The sequence below is a fragment of the Rhinichthys klamathensis genome, unplaced genomic scaffold (assembly GCF_029890125.1).
Source record: "Rhinichthys klamathensis goyatoka isolate OS25496 unplaced genomic scaffold, OSU_Roscu_1.1 h1tg000020l_1, whole genome shotgun sequence".
In the NCBI taxonomy this organism is placed as follows: domain Eukaryota; kingdom Metazoa; phylum Chordata; class Actinopteri; order Cypriniformes; family Leuciscidae; genus Rhinichthys; species Rhinichthys klamathensis.
Genome location: NW_026606571.1, coordinates 1585073 through 1604952, shown reverse-complemented (window position 1 = coordinate 1604952; position 19880 = coordinate 1585073). Strand labels below are relative to the sequence as shown.

General features: G+C 39.7%; 2 protein-coding genes across 5 annotated transcripts in view; one reads left to right on the top strand and one right to left on the bottom strand.

Moving 5' to 3' along the window:
* The first annotated feature begins 116 nt into the window (after positions 1-116).
* Positions 117-16366, top strand: ribc1 (RIB43A domain with coiled-coils 1). The gene is made up of 8 exons (XM_056239414.1): positions 117-191; positions 293-494; positions 1676-1899; positions 2273-2387; positions 2500-2618; positions 4191-4430; positions 14302-14468; positions 15466-16366. The coding sequence occupies exons 2-8, from the start codon at positions 296-298 to the stop codon at positions 15545-15547; spliced, it is 1146 nt and encodes a 381-aa protein (XP_056095389.1). The 5' UTR covers positions 117-191; positions 293-295; the 3' UTR covers positions 15548-16366.
* A 1459-nt stretch (positions 16367-17825) lies between these two features.
* Positions 17826-19880, bottom strand: part of l1cama (L1 cell adhesion molecule, paralog a) — a 49963-nt gene continuing 47908 nt past the window's right edge. For 2 of the 4 annotated variants that reach the window (XM_056239377.1, XM_056239404.1), the window contains 4 exons: positions 19343-19474; positions 19176-19248; positions 19059-19070; positions 17826-18926 (listed from right to left, as the gene is read on the bottom strand). In XM_056239377.1, the coding sequence (XP_056095352.1) occupies positions 18671-18926; positions 19059-19070; positions 19176-19248; positions 19343-19474 (473 nt within the window). In that variant the 3' untranslated portion in view covers positions 17826-18670. The remainder of the gene's footprint in view (positions 18927-19058; positions 19071-19175; positions 19249-19342; positions 19475-19880) is intronic. The other 2 variants (XM_056239385.1, XM_056239396.1) reach the window with 2 other exon arrangements.

The window sequence follows — 19880 nt, the reverse complement described above, 5'->3', positions numbered from 1 at the left end:
GTTTAGTTAAGTAATAACCCTGAATTGGAAAAATAAATTAACATGAATAATATATGTCTTTCAAACATATCCCATTACTGTAGGCGCGCCATAGACCGTGTGCAGCAGTTACCATGACAACGCCAAACTGCGCTTCAAACACAACAGGAGAGCCGACACACACTGCCGTTCATCGAACCCAACATTAACCCGTAAAGTTTTATGGTTTCATCTCTATCTATTCATGATAAAATGAAATGATAAAAATAATGAAGTTTGATTTTGAATCTAAAATTGTGCTTGTACACGACAGAACATGTACAAGGTTGATTTACCGGTGGATGAGTCAGAGCAGCGGGCGGTGGAGCGGCGTCGGGCCGCAGAGGCTGAGCGCAAGAGCCGAATATTCAACAGCAGGAGCCGCGTGATCGGCGTGGACCTGCGCGCGCTCCACAAACAGCAGGACGACAAACGAGATCGACTGGAGATGGAGAAGCAGCGAGACATGGCTCATGGTGAGACACAACTTGTGCAGGTTGTTTGTCTCTCACTAACGTTAGCTGCTACTTCTGTACCGTTCCAAAACAGGCTCCAAAACTGAAAGTTTAAGTATTTAGCAACTATTTTTTGTATATTTAAACTGTTCTCCTAGAGTGCTTCTCCTGCTTCCATTTTCCCACAATGGATCAACCAGTGGCGGCTGGTGAAAAATATTCTAGGTGGGGCTGTTTTTAGGTGAAGAAACTTTGCATTTCGTAGATATTGTATTCTGGTGCATTTTTAAGCCTTGTCCCTCGCCTATACCAGTAAAATAACTCAAACCAGTCAATGCCAATGGTCTAAGTTACATATTCTACATTGATTAAAAAAGAAAATCAAATGTGTTTTTTAATGGTAGTATTATTTTATAAATAAATTATTTATAATTCAGATGAGAATAAAGTTAGTGTTAATTTTAAGGAAAACAAATAAATTGATCTGAAATTGCACATTAATTCTAAATTTAATTTAAAGCAAACAATACATTTAAAATATATGGGTTATAAGCACATTTTGAAATAATAATAATAAAATAAATATATATATATATATCCAAAAAGACGAGGCCTTGAACTTAAACAAGGGTTAAACTCTTGTAACTGTAACAGACACCAAGCTACAATCACACACACACATTTATCTCCTTTTTTTTTTAGCGCCTGTTGGGTTATAGTCACTTCTGGCTTGTCTGGTCCGAGTTCTTTTACAATGAGTTTGTCTGAGAATGTTCTTCTTTCGAAGGCATACAGATACATCATACAGCCAGGTGTAGAGATTTAACTGAATTTGGGGCTAGCTCAACTCCCACGACTATCGCACTCCTCTCAGGTAAATGTCCCGTGGTGCAGCAGGTGCACTGCACTAATCTTGGTACTACGGGCGATATTTTCAGAGCCCCCAAACTGGCTACTACTACACACCAACCATGACACCAACATGATAAACGTAACGACGTTGAAAGTGAATGCAAATATAATTCTGGAGAGTTCTAAACACATCCTAAAGTAAAACCATTATTAGCATGCAATAAACACAGATTATTTTTCAAAATGAGAGATTACATATATATAAAAACAGGCAGGCAGGTCGGCGCCCCAGCGCCCTCTATGGGCGACCCCGTCAGATACAAAAAAATGATCTGTTCTTTATTATTTAGATCTGTTGCGCTTATCCCTGGATGAAACGGCACTGCAACAGAAAAAAGAGGATGATGAGTTGCGAAGAGAGCTGGCTCAGGACATGGTACAGTTTCGAGCTATACATCAACGTGCTGAGGACAGTCGTGATGCAGATATCAATTATGACCGACAGGAGGCGCCAGATGCCTGTATTTCTGTCTCAGACTCAGCACTGGGACCCGCCAGTATGCAAGTGTTTTTGGTAAGCAACGACTGTAAGTGTTTATAGGAGACTGATACATCAACAAATGACATGACCTTGAACTTTTCCATCAGCATCTAAGGTTATAATTTATATTTGATTTTGAATGTGTAAGGGAAATATTTATTTGTAAACTTATGCATGTATTTTAGGTTTTCATTTGTATGCACCTGTTAGCTTTTTGTAGCTCATTTAAATAGTCCTTTGGTGTGACAAAAGAAAGTTCTAATATTCAATGTATACTCTCATTTAAAACAGTTTAAAAAACTTAATTTTATAATAGAAAAAAAATGTTTTATCTGAAATATATCATGTCACACTGCAGGACACCACTATTCACATTCTATAAATATGTTTATGCACATTCGGTCAGGGAGAAGGGATTAATGAGAATGAAAAGAAGAGAGCTGAGATGGAGATGAACGAGAGAAACCTGAGAGCTCAAAAGGAGGAGAGAGAGAAACAAGAAAGGGAAAAGAAAAACAGAGGTAAACAGATAATATTATATCCCCTTTAGCCCTGTAATGTTAAAATAGAAAGGACGGTATTGTATGTATATTTCACTGTGGACTGAGTTTGTATCTGTGTTTGTGCGTGCAGAGCTGCTAACCGACAGGGAGTTGGTGGAAAAAGACCTCAGGGCAGTGCAGCTGAATGCCCTGGAGGAGGAGTGCAAAAGAGTGGCTCGCATTGAACTCAGTCGTTACAATCAAGATCAGGTATTACCTCACCACTAAACTAATGAAGACAATCATTTGTGTTTATTTTCATTAGGTTACCGGTAGTAACATTCACCTATTAACTGTGATCCCCATTTTGAGCATAGATCTAAACTATAAATGGTTGTAATTATGAATACACTCAGCAGATTTTTTTATTTTTTTACTAAATGAAAACATTCTAGTAACATACACATCTCACATTTACTTACTATAGTAATAACAGTACATTGTGAATAATTACAAGCAACTAACACTAAACCAAACCCTAACCTTAAAGGGATAGTTCACCCCAAAATTTTGTCATCATTTACTCACCCTCAAGTTGGCACTATTGACTTCCATAGTATGGGGGAAAAAATAGTATGGAAGTCAATGGTGTTTGGTTACAAACATTCTTCCTTTGTGTTCAGAAACAACAAAGAAATTCATACATGTTTGGAACAACTTGAGGGTGAGTAAATTATGACAGAAATTTTTTTTTTTTGGTGAACTATCCCTTTAATTATAAGTACATGTTGTTAATTCATATCATTTAGTAGTTATTTGATATAATCACACTATAACAAGTGCACCTTAAATAAACTGTAACCGTTTAAGTTTACTGTAAGCAAATATACTGAATAAAAAAAAAAATATTTTATACAAAATGTATATTTTACTAAATTATTTGGACTTAACATTGTTAGAAAATCAAAGCCACTAAATTTTGAGCCCACTAAAAGGTTTTAAAGTACCATTTCTGTTGTAACAAAAAGTCCAGTTTCAAACACGGTTTGCACAGGATGAATTTGAGTGTTTAATCTTTCAAATGATACCTAACTTATAATGATTACCAAAATATGTGATGGGGAAAAAAGACAAAAAAAACCATGTGACAGTTATCAGTCTAAATTAATTTATTTTACTCAAAAAAGAAAATTCAGTCTTTATTTTCTCACCCTCATGACGTTTGAAACCATCGCTGCATTCGAAATCAAATACTTCCCTATTATATTACAGACAAAAAAAAAAAAAACAGTACGCCAACATACATGTTATTCTAAAAATATTAAGCGGAAAGTCCCAGTTCTACTACTTCCACCGAGATTCTGAAGTGTGCAATTGATGGACACTTTACTATCCCATGAGGCCACGGGAGAGGATTTATGAATGGCAGTGAATTTCAGTCATTTTACCCGCATTCATGTTAGATTGTACTTTTTTAACACTAGCGAAGTAAATTCAAATTCAAATGTAGTACCTACTCAGACAGTATGAGATTTCGGACACAGCGCATTACTTACTTTCTTCTGTGGAACAGGAGATGTATTGAAGAATGTTCATACTGCCATTTTATAAAATACTACATATGCATATAGTGAGTGTAAAGCTCCAAAAAGGGGAAAAAAAAAGGTTAAATGACACAGAATCAGTGCCTTTAGGTGTAATTGAGTTCAATATGTGCAAACACAGGTTTGAAATTACATGTGTGTGAGTAAATCTTGACAGAATTTTCATTTCGAAAACCCACAAAGGCACCATAGATCTATGAGGTGAAAGGTCAAGGTAACATCTGACCTCCCCTTGCAGGCGGAGGAGAGAATGGAGAGGGAGCGACAAGAGAGACTGAGGAGAGAGGGAGAGGATCTGGCAGAGCTACGGTACACAGTGACCTCTGACCTCCTGACAGAACGACCAGAGGCTGCGAAGAGAATAACAGAATCATCTGCAGAGGGTCCACGAGTCCTGACCGACCGCTGGAAGGGCATGACCCCACAGCAGATCAGTGATATCCACAGAAAGAGAGAGGAACAGTGCCTTGAGAAAGAGGTTAAGATCCTGCACTGACGTGTGCCGTTTGAGCATCCATTCTTAGTCAATGTAACACAGGTTAAATAAAGTTAATTTAATTTAAACACAATTTAGTGATCTGTTCCCTTAATAAAAGTTGATAAGAGATGAAAAAAGTGAATAATATATAATAAATAAATTTGCGAACTCATTTTAGATAAAAGCTCAGTGATCAACCAATGAGAGCTCTTTGTCATTTGAGTCATGGGTGTCGACGAGCATGCGCAATGACAGAAGAGACGAGCTTGATTGAGAAGAGCAGACGCAATCTGATCGTCGTGATCCGTTTTTATACATCTTTGATTGAAAATCTTTGAAATAATACGAGAAAGCTTGAGAATTAATTAGTTTGATCCATTCTGAATAAGAAGCCGACTGAATTGAGGAATACATTCTACTTGGTGAGTTAGTATCATATAATTAATGATAAAAAGACTGTATTACTTCATAATACGATAGAATTACTGCTACTAAACTTTAACTTAGTTGCTGTGGACTGGTTATTTTCTCTTAAAATTGTATTTTGATCCGAGTAGTCATAAATGTCTGAAGTAAACCGCGTGGTCATTGTACATTGCAGTTCACCGACGCCATTTTATGATCACGCACGCCTGTAGTTGCGCCTGTGTGAGAGCAAAAGAAAAATCGATCACAAAGGTAAATAATTAGTTAATCAATTCTGTGAAAAAAATATATTTGTACTTTATGTTACTGGTTATCTGATTACTTCAGTTGAGCGGTTATAGTGAACCGCATGGTTATTATTTGTTCATTTCAGAGTTCACCGTCGCCATTGTTGGCCACGTGTCTGTATTAGAAAGAGAGCTATTGATTCAGAGGTAAATTAATGTGATTATATTATTTCATGAAGAAATGGTAATTGTAAATGTGTATTAGATGTTATTCTGTATCTTTGATGTGGAACTTATTTTGAAATGTACTAAATGAATGTACTGGTCTGTGATCAGGCCAGGTTTTTTTTTTTCTCTCCTTTCGTTTTTCCGTTTTCTTTTCTTTTCTTTCTTCTTGATATCGTGGAGATGTGATGACTGCACGACCTTCTGTGACATCCTGTAGATTCCGTGTTTGATGGCGAGCCAACCCAGTCTTTAGAAAGGGAGAAGACATCACGTTGTGGAGAGGAGGCCGATATCCTTTCCTTGAGTTTCCAGTGCTACTCGTACTCGATCACAAATTTGATTTTAAGAACTATTTTTCTTCTTTTTTTTTGAGGGTCAACCACAATCCAGATTTGAGAGACATTGGAACTTTTACGTGAGACACTTAAGGGTCTCAAGAGAGAGAGATTATACTCTTTTCTGTTGCATCTTGTTTGTTATTTTCTATTTTCTTTCTGAGTGTTAAACTGACTATGTGAGTATATATATGAAAACACCGACAAGAGTGCACTCGAGGTGGGAATTTTCATAGTCAATCGTTTTGACTATTGTTTATGTGATTTTGTGATTTTACTTTCTTTAACTTGACAAATTTTCTATTTTTTATTTAAAGTGAACCCAATTATACTTCTAATCTTGTGTCTGTCTGTTACTTTTCATGACAACCCGCTGTCTCCTTAGCGATACCTAATCCTTCTGACGAAATTCAAATCTTATCTTTATTATAAAACTAAAGTAAAAAGAATATCTACTAAATTACTGCTAATAATTCAGACAAGTGCTACATAAACTTTGGCGAGCCAGCCAGGAGACAGCGCTGTTGTTGAGAACTAACAGCTACACATTTTATATCCCTTTTGCTTTCAAGCAAGCGACGATAATGGAGATTATTGAAGCTGAAGGGATTATTATCCCAAACTCCGTAATAGTTAGTGGTTTAACCGACGTTGCGAGTGATGATGAATTGTTTGATGCTCTGAAACGACACGGGTCGTTTGTCAAAACCGTGCGCATTGACGACAAAGAATCCGAGTTCTACCAAAACGTGATCGTTGAGTACAACAGTAATAAAGCGATGCAATCACTTGGACCAACATTGCCGTATACTCACCAGCTGTCAAGCGAACCCGGTGCTAAGTGCCATGTGAGAGCGTTAGCCAGTGTGTTTACACAGCAACTGGGTAGTAGCATAACAAAGTCCTACCTGGACAGATTAAAAGAAATAGCGGAACTGAGCGGAAACAACTTTGAGTCTATACTGAGTGAAATGCTGTCGCAAATGAGTGCTGACCTCCCACCAGAGCCCGCTGTTTCTGGTAGTACTGGTGAAAACACCTGTGAGAAACCATATTGGGCATCTCCTGATGGGAACTTCAACCCAATTCGTAATCCACCGAGTCAGATAGATGACGTAGCGTCACAACCTACTCCTATCGATTTGATTGAGCCGACCCTTCGCACGTCGTCTAAATTTCTCAACCCGCCCGAGGTCCAAAAACTAGTAGTTGAGCATGTTGTGCGGAGCAGTGAAATGGTTGCTCAAGGGCATGTACAGCCCAGGCTCAGAGTATTTTCAGGAAAATGCCCCAGGCCTGGCAACGAGGTAGATTACGACATTTGGCGTTCTAGTGTCGAATTCATTTTGAAAGATCCCTCTTTGTCCGATTTGCATGCGTCTAGGCGAATACTAGACAGTCTTTTGCCACCTGCGGCAGATGTTATAAAGCATCTGAATCCTGAATCTCCTCCTTCCGCTTACCTCCAGCTGTTAGACTCCGCTTTCGGGGCTGTGGAGGATGGGGATGAATTATTAGCCAAATTCATGAACACGTTGCAGGATGCGGGTGAAAGGCCGTCCACTTATCTGTACAGGCTACAGTCAGCTTTAAATGCAACTGTCAAAAGAGATGGTATCGTCCCAGGAGAGGCAGATAGGCACCTTCTGAAGCAGTTTTGCAGGGGCTGCTGGGATAATGATTTAATCACCGAACTACGACTAGAGCAAAAGCGAAACAATCCTCCTTCCTTTGCACAGCTTCTGCTTATGCTTCGTACAGAGGAGGATAAACATACTGCGAAAGCAACTCGAATGAAGCAACACCTTGGGTCCTCTAAGCAGAGAGCGTTTATGCACTCTCAGAAAGCGTGGGTTTCTGCTGAATTAGAACAAGACGAAGGTCCTAGAGTGAGCTCTCTTGAAACCGAAACGCGCGAGTTAAAGAAGCAGATTGTCAAACTTCAGAGTCAGTTAGCTAATCTTGCAGTCCGATCAAAACATCCAAAGAAAGCTCCGTCGCGAGAGGTTGTCAACAAGCCTGCACCACCTGACCAAAGAAAGTCAGGGGCTGCCGCGAGTGTAGTTCCGGTCAACAAGAAACCAACTGATAGACCTAGGCCGTGGTACTGTTTCACGTGTGGTGAGGATGGCCACATCGCATCGTCTTGTAGTTCTGAGCCAAATCCCGAGCTTGTCGCCGCTAAACGTAGGCTGTTAAGAGAGAAACAGTTACAGTGGGAGTCACAGAATCTCCCTACTAGCTCTGATTTAAACTAGAGTCAGTTCCTGTCGTGGGCCATACAGGAACTGAGTTAAAGTCAAATGGTCCCATTGTAAATCGTGTCTTCAAGAAATGCCAAACTTCTAGGAAGCAGAATGCAAACCTACCTAAGGGCTTAGTTGGTGCTAGGTGTGTTGCCGAAGTCAGCATAGCTGGTAAGAAATGTCATTGTCTACTAGACACTGGATCCCAGGTCACGACTGTGCCTAAGTCTTTTTATGAACAACACCTCTCAGAGCAGCCGATTAACCCTCTTGACGATATATTAGAGGTAGAAGGCGCAAATGGGTTGTCCGTTCCGTACGAGGGTTACGTAAAGGTAGACATCACGTTCCCTGAAGAGTTTTTGGGTGTGACTATTGAAGTGGCCACGGTAGCTTTAGTTGTTCCAGATGTGAAGTCTCACGCTCAGCCGTTGATCTTAATAGGTACCAACGCTCTTGACATCCTTTATGAGCAGCAGTTACAAGCAGAATCCCAGAAGCACCAGCCATCTCTATTTGGGTATAGAGTGGTTTTGAAAACCCTTGAAACGAGGCGAAAGCAGAACACGAGTGGTGTTCTGGGTCATGTGAGATTAAGAGGCAACGTACCGGAGGTCATGTCCGCTGGTCAAACTGTCGTAGTGAAGGGTTCTGTTGCAGTACCAGGTGGGATAGATAAGCGTGTAGTGGTAGAACACCCGTCTGAATCCTCCTTGCCTGGTGGTGTGTTTGTGAAGCGCTGCTTACTTACCCCTTCTAGTAGTCAGTCTGTCTGGTTGCCTGTGGTACTAAAAAACGAAACAGAGCATGATATAACCATTCCCCCACGATGCATAATAGCAGAGCTGCATGCAGTTGAGTCCGTGCTTCCTCAGTCGAGTGTTTCCCCGGCTAGTGAGCACTTACCTACTCAGGGATCCAATTTCGCCTTGAATTTCGGTGAGTCCCCCATGCCACAAGAATGGCGGGACCGCATCTCAGAAAAACTCAGAGAAATGTCTGATGTTTTCAGTCAGCACGATCTAGATTTTGGGCATACACAAAAAGTGAAACATCGTATACAACTTAATGATGAAACTCCCTTTAAACATAGGGCGCGACCGATCCATCCGCAAGATCTGGAAGCCGTCCGCAAACATCTGCGCGATCTTCTTGCGAGTAACGTTATCCGAGAGTCTGAGTCGTCCTTTTCTTCACCTATCGTAGTAGTGCGGAAGAAAAACGGAGATGTACGGTTGTGCATAGACTATAGGAAGTTAAACCTACAAACCGTTAAAGACGCATATGCATTACCCAATCTCGAGGAGACGTTTTCCGCCTTAACCGGATCAAAATGGTTCTCGGTACTCGACTTGAAATCTGGGTATTACCAGATAGAGGTGGAAGAAGCAGACAAACCTAAAACCGCCTTTGTCTGTCCCCTGGGGTTTTGGGAGTTTAATCGCATGCCTCAGGGGGTCACTAATGCCCCAAGTACTTTTCAGAGATTGATGGAGAAGTGTATGGAGGATATCAATCTCAGGGAAGTACTTGTATTCCTTGACGATCTAATCATATTTTCTGAAACTTTGGAAGAGCATGAAAGACGGCTGTTAAAAGTTCTTTCTCGGCTCAGAGAGTATGGGCTAAAACTCGCCCCTGAGAAATGTAAGTTCTTTCAGACGTCCGTTCGTTATTTAGGGCACATTGTGTCTGAGCACGGCGTTGAGACTGATCCGGAGAAAATACAAGCCTTAAAAACCTGGCCGAGTCCCAAAAACCTTAAGGAGTTAAGGTCGTTTTTGGGCTTTTCGGGGTATTATCGCCGTTTTATTAAGGATTACTCTAGGGTTGTGAAACCACTCACCGATCTGACCGTAGGGTATCCGCCGACTAGGAAAAGTGTTAAACGGAGTGAGAGTAAGGGTTCATACCATAACCCTAAAGATTCGTTCGGAGACCGTTGGACCCCACTTTGTGAGGAAGCGTTTCGGTCTGTTATCGACAACCTGACTACTGCGCCTGTGTTGGGTTTTGCTAACCCTAAACTTACCTACTTCCTGCATACAGATGCCAGCACCAAGGGTTTAGGAGCAGCCCTGTATCAGGAACAGGAAGGGAGGATGCGAGTCATTGCATATGCAAGTAGAGGGTTATCCCGCAGTGAGTCCAATTACCCGGCGCATAAGCTTGAGTTTCTTGCCCTTAAATGGGCAGTAACTGAAAAGTTTAGGGATTATTTGTATGGTAGCCAATTCACCGTCGTTACAGACAGTAACCCTTTAACGTATGTTCTAACCACGGCGAGACTAGATGCGACTAGCTACAGGTGGCTTGCTGCCCTTTCCACTTTTTCATTTAAGTTACAGTACAGAGCAGGCAAGTTAAATGCTGATGCTGATGGTCTATCAAGGCGACCGCAGGAACAATTGCCTGAAAATCCTCAATCGCAAAAAGAGTACGAACGAATTCAACAGTTTATGCAGAATCATCTCGCGGAAGCTGCAGATTCGTGTGACACCGCAAGTGACGTAGTTCAGGCGATATGTGAGAAGCATCTGGTCAGACCGCCAACGGACGTTGGGTCTGGTGCTGCTTTTGTTGAGTCTCTTGCACTTCACCCTGATGCAGTACCTGATAGTTACGCACAAGAAGGTGATTTAGAGGGGTTACCTGTTGTATCTTACCTGTCAGGGAACCTCTGTGACGAGCAAAGGGCAGATCCAGTCATTCGAGAAGTAGTGTCTTTCTTAGAGTCGGGAGAAAAGCCTCCGCCAACAGTCAGGAGGGAACTCCCAGATCTTCCTTTCTTTCTAAGAGAGTGGAACCGTCTTGAGTTAAAAGATGGGGTGCTTTATCGGAAGCGGCAAGTAGAGGAATTAGTTACTTACCAACTCGTGCTACCTGAGAAACTGAGGCCCTCTGTATTGAGCAGTTTGCATGACAGTATGGGTCATATGGGGGTAGAGAGAACTCTAGATTTAGTAAGGTCTCGTTTCTATTGGCCGAAGATGGCTGCGGAAGTAGAACAAAAGATCCGAACATGCGGTCGTTGTGTGAGGAGGAAATCATTGCCTCAAAAAGCTGCACCGCTGGTTAATATCCAAGCCACAAGACCTTTAGAGTTGGTCTGTATGGATTTTCTCTCATTAGAGCCGGACAAGAGTAACACGAGAGACATCTTGGTAATCACTGACTTCTTTACCAAATATGCTGTGGCAGTCCCCACACCCAACCAAAAGGCAAGGACGGTAGCAAAATGTCTTTGGGAAAATTTTGTTGTGCATTATGGGTTCCCCGAGCGTCTTCATAGCGACCAGGGCCGAGATTTTGAATCACGTACCATTAAAGAGCTCTGTGAAATGGCAGGTGTTAAAAAATCCCGAACCAGCCCTTATCATCCCAGGGGAAATCCGGTCGAACGCTTCAATAGGACCTTGCTCAGTATGATGGGTACCTTAGAAGAAAAGGACAAGGTTCGTTGGAGAGATTTTGTAAAACCTTTAGCTCATGCGTACAATTGCACGAAACATGAGGTCACTGGGTTCACTCCCTACGAATTGATGTTTGGACGTCAACCCAGGTTACCCGTCGACCTTGCTTTTGGGTTGCCGTATCAAGATGGTCTGCGACAGTCTCATTCCGAGTATGTCAAGCATCTAAAAACCAATCTGAAAGAGAGTTATTCGCTTGCGTCACGTGGTATGTCAAAAAGTGCAGAAAGAAACAAAGCTAGGTTTGACAAATCCGTAACTCATTGTTCTTTGGAGATTGGTGATCGAGTGTTAGTGAGGAACGTTAGGATACGCGGGAAGCACAAGTTAGCAGACAAGTGGGAGTCTGAGGTGTATGTTGTGGTGAGTCAGGCAGCTGAATTGCCAGTTTATACTGTTCGTCCAGAGAGAAAGGACGGTCCTCTGCGTACTCTTCACAGAGATCTGTTGCTCCCGTGTGGGTTTTTACCGTCTCCCGAAGTTGAACCACCCACTCTAAACAAATCCATCTCAAGACCTCGAACACGACAGAATCCTAAGGTTCCGTTAATTGATGACACTTCTCTCTCTGATCCTGAAGAAGGAAATTCGTATTGTGAGTACAGTCGTACTCCAAATATAGAGACAGTACGGTTCTCTACAGTTCATGATATCTGTGCGGAAAAAGAGACCGTGAGCGCTGATTCTGCTGATACCTCAGCCGAACAAACTTTCTCAACCGGCGAAACTTTGCAGGGCGACCAGAGTAATAATTTACTTATTGAAGCCTTACCAGTCGGTAATCCTGATGAATACTTACCTTTCGATACACCTGGTGAACACTTACCTCTTAATGTTCCCGGTGTCCTTGAACAAAGTAACTTACCTGATAAGGGCCAAGTCGATGCTGTAATGGGTAGTTCTGTTGATGAAGTTGAAGTAACCAGTGTTGTTGAAAGTTCAGATGTTCCTGTAAAAGCAGAACAACAATCAGAAGATGAGATAGACACCTTACCGAGGCGTTCTGTTAGACAGAGAGGAGAACCAGAGCGACTTACTTATTTTCAGCCAGGAAACCCATTAATATATGTGGTCCAATCTTTGTTCCAAGGTCTGAATTCGGCTTTTGTTAAATCTCTTGGTGGAGATGAAAATCTGAATGTCCTTCCCTTGCTGCCTAATGGTTTACACAGTGTGGTCACCAGTCAGCCAAGCAGAACATGCAAAGGGACTTGCATGAATTTAGGAGGGGAGAATGTAACACAGGTTAAATAAAGTTAATTTAATTTAAACACAATTTAGTGATCTGTTCCCTTAATAAAAGTTGATAAGAGATGAAAAAAGTGAATAATATATAATAAATAAATTTGCGAACTCATTTTAGATAAAAGCTCAGTGATCAACCAATGAGAGCTCTTTGTCATTTGAGTCATGGGTGTCGACGAGCATGCGCAATGACAGAAGAGACGAGCTTGATTGAGAAGAGCAGACGCAATCTGATCGTCGTGATCCGTTTTTATACATCTTTGATTGAAAATCTTTGAAATAATACGAGAAAGCTTGAGAATTAATTAGTTTGATCCATTCTGAATAAGAAGCCGACTGAATTGAGGAATACATTCTACTTGGTGAGTTAGTATCATATAATTAATGATAAAAAGACTGTATTACTTCATAATACGATAGAATTACTGCTACTAAACTTTAACTTAGTTGCTGTGGACTGGTTATTTTCTCTTAAAATTGTATTTTGATCCGAGTAGTCATAAATGTCTGAAGTAAACCGCGTGGTCATTGTACATTGCAGTTCACCGACGCCATTTTATGATCACGCACGCCTGTAGTTGCGCCTGTGTGAGAGCAAAAGAAAAATCGATCACAAAGGTAAATAATTAGTTAATCAATTCTGTGAAAAAAATATATTTGTACTTTATGTTACTGGTTATCTGATTACTTCAGTTGAGCGGTTATAGTGAACCGCATGGTTATTATTTGTTCATTTCAGAGTTCACCGTCGCCATTGTTGGCCACGTGTCTGTATTAGAAAGAGAGCTATTGATTCAGAGGTAAATTAATGTGATTATATTATTTCATGAAGAAATGGTAATTGTAAATGTGTATTAGATGTTATTCTGTATCTTTGATGTGGAACTTATTTTGAAATGTACTAAATGAATGTACTGGTCTGTGATCAGGCCAGGTTTTTTTTTTTCTCTCCTTTCGTTTTTCCGTTTTCTTTTCTTTTCTTTCTTCTTGATATCGTGGAGATGTGATGACTGCACGACCTTCTGTGACATCCTGTAGATTCCGTGTTTGATGGCGAGCCAACCCAGTCTTTAGAAAGGGAGAAGACATCACGTTGTGGAGAGGAGGCCGATATCCTTTCCTTGAGTTTCCAGTGCTACTCGTACTCGATCACAAATTTGATTTTAAGAACTATTTTTCTTCTTTTTTTTTGAGGGTCAACCACAATCCAGATTTGAGAGACATTGGAACTTTTACGTGAGACACTTAAGGGTCTCAAGAGAGAGAGATTATACTCTTTTCTGTTGCATCTTGTTTGTTATTTTCTATTTTCTTTCTGAGTGTTAAACTGACTATGTGAGTATATATATGAAAACACCGACAAGAGTGCACTCGAGGTGGGAATTTTCATAGTCAATCGTTTTGACTATTGTTTATGTGATTTTGTGATTTTACTTTCTTTAACTTGACAAATTTTCTATTTTTTATTTAAAGTGAACCCAATTATACTTCTAATCTTGTGTCTGTCTGTTACTTTTCATGACAACCCGCTGTCTCCTTAGCGATACCTAATCCTTCTGACGAAATTCAAATCTTATCTTTATTATAAAACTAAAGTAAAAAGAATATCTACTAAATTACTGCTAATAATTCAGACAAGTGCTACATCATCATGAAAGTAATCCTCTTTTCTCTCCTTCCAATTTCACCAGAGACTGAGAAAGATGGAGAGGCAGAGAGATCTGGCCTGGGATTACCATCTGACAGAGCAGGCCAGACAGCAGGAGAGAGAGGAGACAAGAGACAAGGAGCTGCAGAGAGAGAGGAGAGCTCAGCTCGATAAATACAACCAACAGCTGGCACGAGAGCAGCGAGCGCAGTGAGTGCCACATTCATAAAGAAAACACAGCAGGACACAAGCAGAATTAAACAAAAGAGTAGTAAAGTCAACATAAAATGTTCCAGGTGTACAATTCAATTGTGTACATTATTCCAGTGTTTTTGTATTCTTTAAATCAAAAACCTTTCATTTTTAGCTGATGTCAGCTAGACCACAAATTATTTACAGTAATAGTCAAATAATTCCAATATGTTGTAATGACAATAATTGGGTCACTTTTGACTATCAAAAGTCCCATCCTGCATTTTTTCTTGTTGAATATATTCTGTTTGACTTGGATATATGAATGCATTAAATTGATCAAAGGTGACAGTAGAGACTCTCTTAGACTTTTACATTGATACAAAATATTATTTCAAATGAATGCTGTTCTTTTGAACTTTCTATTCATCAAATAATCCTGAAAAACTATCATGGTTTCCATAAAAACACAACTGTTGTCAACATTAATAATAATAATAAGAAGAAGAAGAAATGTTTCTTGAGCACCAAATTAGCATTTTAGAATGATTTCTGAAGGATTATGTGTCATTGAAAAATATAATTTAAATAAATTATACAATAAATACAATGCCATTTTTATTTAAATATTATAATTTAAATACAATGAATAGTATTAAATAGGAAACATTTATTTTAAATTGTAATATTATTTCACTATATTGCTTATTATTTCTACAGTTTGATCAAATAAATGCAGGTTTGGTGAGCATAAGAGACTTCTTTCAAAAAATAAAAAAAACATACCCCAGACTTTTGAACGGCAGTGTACGTTACATTACAAAAGTAAAATTTCAAGTTTATTTTGACACTAACGCCGAAAGCAAGTTCCTAATAATAAATACTTTTTTTGTGTGGATGTATATTCTAAGAAAATTCGAATTACATTTTTTTGATATAATAATGCTCGTGGCTATTAGAGAATAAAGTCATTCTTGGATGTTTAGAAACTTTTTTTGTTGTTCTTGTTTTTCAGCCAACACTACCTGGACAGGCAGCTGTATACAAACCGTCCCAAAGTTCAGTACTTTACCCAGTTCAACACAAGCTCTCGATAAAGCAGCATCCCATTCCATCCTTCTCCTGCACAAGAAATAAAGTTCTAGTGGGTTTCAAAGCACTGCGTATGTTTGACATTCATAAATTGGATTTTTAGAGATATCATAGATAACAGTTGCCTTCATCAAATTGTATATAGCAATGTATTTTCACATAAACAAACAAACTGTAGATGATTCCATTGATTTTATTTAAGAAGTATTTACTTGCACTGGCTGATTGGTGATGCAGATACAATATCAAAAGCCAGTTCATATCTAGTTAACGTAGCCCACCCTTACTGACCCCTTCAGTCCACAAAGACCACAGGGGAATGTGACCAATACAGTCCCACAGCCTCATTCATCTGGTCCTTCATTTATTTTCACATCATATGCAGTAACAAACAGAACATACAAGAGGAATAAGAGACTATTATGTCAAGCTTATTTATGCATTAAGCCTACAGTTTAAGATGCATTATGAGCTTGAATGCGTACATTTGACAAGTAACAACAGAAACGGCAACGTTCGTTCGCTAGTCAAGCTTTAAATGGTGCCCTCCCACCCAGTTTTATTTGCAGTAGCAGAGGGCAGTATAGTGGATATCTGAGAGTCGATTCACCTCCGAGCTCAATACACAGTCAAGACACTGACAGAATACACAAGTCGCCTAGCAGCAGTTCAGTTGAATATTGAGTTGAATATAATTTGCATCACTTCCCCCTCCTGTAAGAAAATAGATCTCTTAGAGACTTTTGTCCTGAGTGTGTCTGTACAGCTTTTGTGAGGGAGGCTAACACAGATCGTGCAGACCCTTCCCAGAGGGCTGGGAATCACTGCAAAAGCCCGCCACAAGACAGTGGTCTCAAAGATCTGAGTCAGCACGCTTCCATCGCTCCCTGGAAGTGTGTGTGTGTGTGTGTGTGTGTGCAAAATAAGATGACTGCGTGCTTCCTCTCGCACCGCCTCTGCAGCAATAGATTCTAATCAGATACGCACAATACTGCCATTCTTCAGCACTCGGGAAACTATAAGCGCAATCGTGTTTTGCCGGTAGCTTCAATTAGCTTTTTTTCGTCTCTTATCCAATCAGCTTTTTTTTTTTTTTTAAGAACCTGCAACATTTATTTATCAAAGGACTTTTTCTTAGTTTTTTTTTTTTTAAACTATGCACTACTTATCTACCACACTCAAATCACAACTAACAAGTTACTTTAAAGTTAAAAAAGTTACAAAACAAATTTCAAAACCTAAAACGTAATCAACAAGACAGTTTTCAAAGTCATAACAAACAATCTTGTGGGCTATATTTACATTCATCTGGAAAGTAAGAGATTTTTTTTCCCCTGTGCCCCTCTCTTGAGAAATACCAAATGTGCCATAGATTCTCTCAGTGCTATATTCTGCTATATTTGTTTATTAAACGTCAAATCAAATGAACCAAAAAGCAAAAAAGGGAACAAATGCTATTTGGTATACTGGTATGGAACAATTCCCACCCAAACAAAGCATACATTCTGTGTAATAAGACACAAGCCAATACATGATTGCATTTTACGTAACCAAACTAAACTGTGTGTGTGTGACGTACTCTCTCACAACCCTGTCTAACTCAATATGACCTCACAACTACGCACCTTACGTGTGTATTCTTATGGCTTTACACCAACAGGACTGCAAGAGAGAATCAATCATTACAGTTTAATACAATGCAGAAAACAAGAATTAAAAACAGACACAGACAGACGGAGAAATAAAGATGAGAGATGATGGTGGTGAGTATGTTGTCATAGGCAGGCACAGGAACCGATGGAGATGAAAGAGATTATAATACTGTATTTGGCTAAATTGATAGATGCTTATTTGTACAGCTTGCTATAAACGATCTTATGTCGTAGAGTCATTGCATCTCATGTATTTACACTAAGGAACTCTATAATCGTAACTGAGGGGATGCCGATATGTATCTTCTATTGAATCACGATTATATTACAACAAATCAATGTACAGATGACTTAAAGGTGCCATAAGCAAATTTTATGGAATGAAAAAAAGGAGGGCAGGAAATTGGTTCCATCCATCTGCAGTTGATTGTAAGTAAGGGGCGGGGTTTAGGCGGACTAAAAGGCTGTTATATCACGTTTTTATTAAATATAAAAGACAAAAAATTAAATGATCATTTACAATAAGATCAGTTTGCCTTTCAAGAGCCAGAAAGAAATTGGGCACCAATCAAACATCTACTATTATATAATTTTTTTTTTTTGGAGAGTTTGCAAAAAAATTCTTCTGTCAGACAGACTACATTGCGAATTTTGATGGAGAAATATGTTTTTAGTTAGTAGCAGATGGTGTAGTTACTGCATCTACCAGCAGGGGCTAATCTTTGTAGGGTAGGGTTTTGGAAAAGTGGCCAAGACTCAGAAGTTTCATAATGGCTGACATTGCTTAAAGCACCTTTAAAACACGACACAAAAGTGATCCTTGCGTTAAAAAAATAAATTAATAATAAAAAAGTAATTATAAAAATGGTTCAGGCAAAATGGTAAACAAAATGGTAGAGACGCACAAAACACAATAAGTTGATTAAACTTTGCAACCAGAATAACCAGCTCACGCTGTCTATACGCTTGCACAACGCACTTAGTCATGATTTTAAGGCCTTCAGCTTCTCTCTTCTCTCTCGCACCCTCCTTCCACAACGCTTCTTTATTGACTAACAGGTGAATCCGACTCCATGTTTGATTTGGTGTCTGCCACAGGAGCTCGGTGTATGCTTTATAGTTCACCGGATTATCAAAGAGGTCTCTTCTGGAGATGTTCTTGTCACGTCTGTATAACTGTAAACTGCTATAGCCTATTTTATATCGTAAAATGAGAGATAAGATCTGTAAACAACGAGCATGGCAGTCTATTTGTTATATGTCAGTCGAATGTTTTCCTCTGGCTGTGTTAAAAGTGTTGTGTTGGTCCAATTACGTCTGAAGTAAGTTCCAGCAGTGGCTCTGGTGGGTTTTCTTGGCGTCTGTTGTGTGTGTGTAGGTCTTATTATCGTGGGTTTTTGATTAGTTGGTAAATCATGAGCGGTTGCAACAGGTGGGCACATGTGTGAATCCACGTTTGGTCTCGGTCTCGCCCGGCTAGTCAAGGAGGGCGGCGGAGTTGGGCAGGCCGTGGTGGGAGATGGCTGTGGCAGGATTTAGAGGGGAACTTTCCTGAGTCTCAGGGTCAGGAACATCTCGGACTCCGCTGCTCTGACTGGCCAGTGACTCGTCCATGAGGACCTCGGTCTGCACGCTGTTGCTGTTGGCGTAGTCGTCTAGAGCATCGTCGGTACATAGCTTACTGTCCTCGCACAGAGACGGCTGACTGGCCGTCCGCTTCTCCTCGTTGTCACTGTGCAAAAAGTGTGAGGGGGGATAGAAATAAAGCTACAAATATACACCAAGTGTGACGTCAAAAAGTTACAAGAGTAAGTATTGAGAACGTTTCGCATGCTAAAGAACACGATGCCACTGCAAAGCATACCTCTCAAGAGATCTGTAAATCATTGGGAAGAGCATTTGGGAGAGAAAGAAAGAACATAAGAAGAAAGAAAGAGAAAGGAAGTTTCTGCAATAATCTGTCTAACAAACTTCACCAAACCTGTACTCTCCAAAAGCCTCATTATTCATTGGCCGAGCTTCAGAGTCTATCTGGCCCTCTTCTTTCTCTTTAACTGTAAGGAGAACACAATTTGTTAGTACTGTCAGGTGACTAATCGCAAATAAGATGGTTAATAGAATGATGTGTGCGCTGTTGGAAGTGTATACCTGAGTATTTTCCACCTTTGCTTCGTTTTATGAAACACAGAATAAGCAGCACCAGCAGTAATAGCACAAGGGCGCTGATGAGTCCGATGAACCAGCTTTCAGTCACAAACCCATCCCGTTTCTCCATTTCTACTTAAGCAGAGGGGAGAAATGCTGTTATGAATTTCCTGACACTTCGTTTGATATTAAAGGGATAGTTAGAAATGCCATCATCATTTACTCTTACTCTTTGTCATTCAAAACCTACACTACCGTTTGGGGGTTTAATGAACACTTTTATTCACCAAATCGGCATATTAGAATTATTTCTGAAGGATCATGTGACACTGAAGACTGCAGTAATGATGCTAAAATTTAGCTTTGCCATCAAAAGAATAAATTACATTCTAAAATATTACAGTTTAATAACAGTTACAGTTTATATTACATTTATGATGTTACTTATTCTTTTTGAAGCTTGAAAGAAACTATAAAAATCACAGTATATAAAATATTACACAAATTGACTTTTAAATTTAAATAAATAAACAACAGCATA

Coding starts and splice junctions, on each gene's coding strand:
- ribc1 (XM_056239414.1), top strand. CDS start 296: ATGTACAAGGTTGATTTACCGGTGGATGAGTCAGAGCAGCGGGCGGTG. Junction 1,900..2,272: donor CCAGTATGCAAGTGTTTTTG/GTAAGCAACGAC, acceptor ACATTCGGTCAG/GGAGAAGGGATTAATGAGAA. Junction 14,469..15,465: donor GCACGAGAGCAGCGAGCGCA/GTGAGTGCCACA, acceptor CTTGTTTTTCAG/CCAACACTACCTGGACAGGC.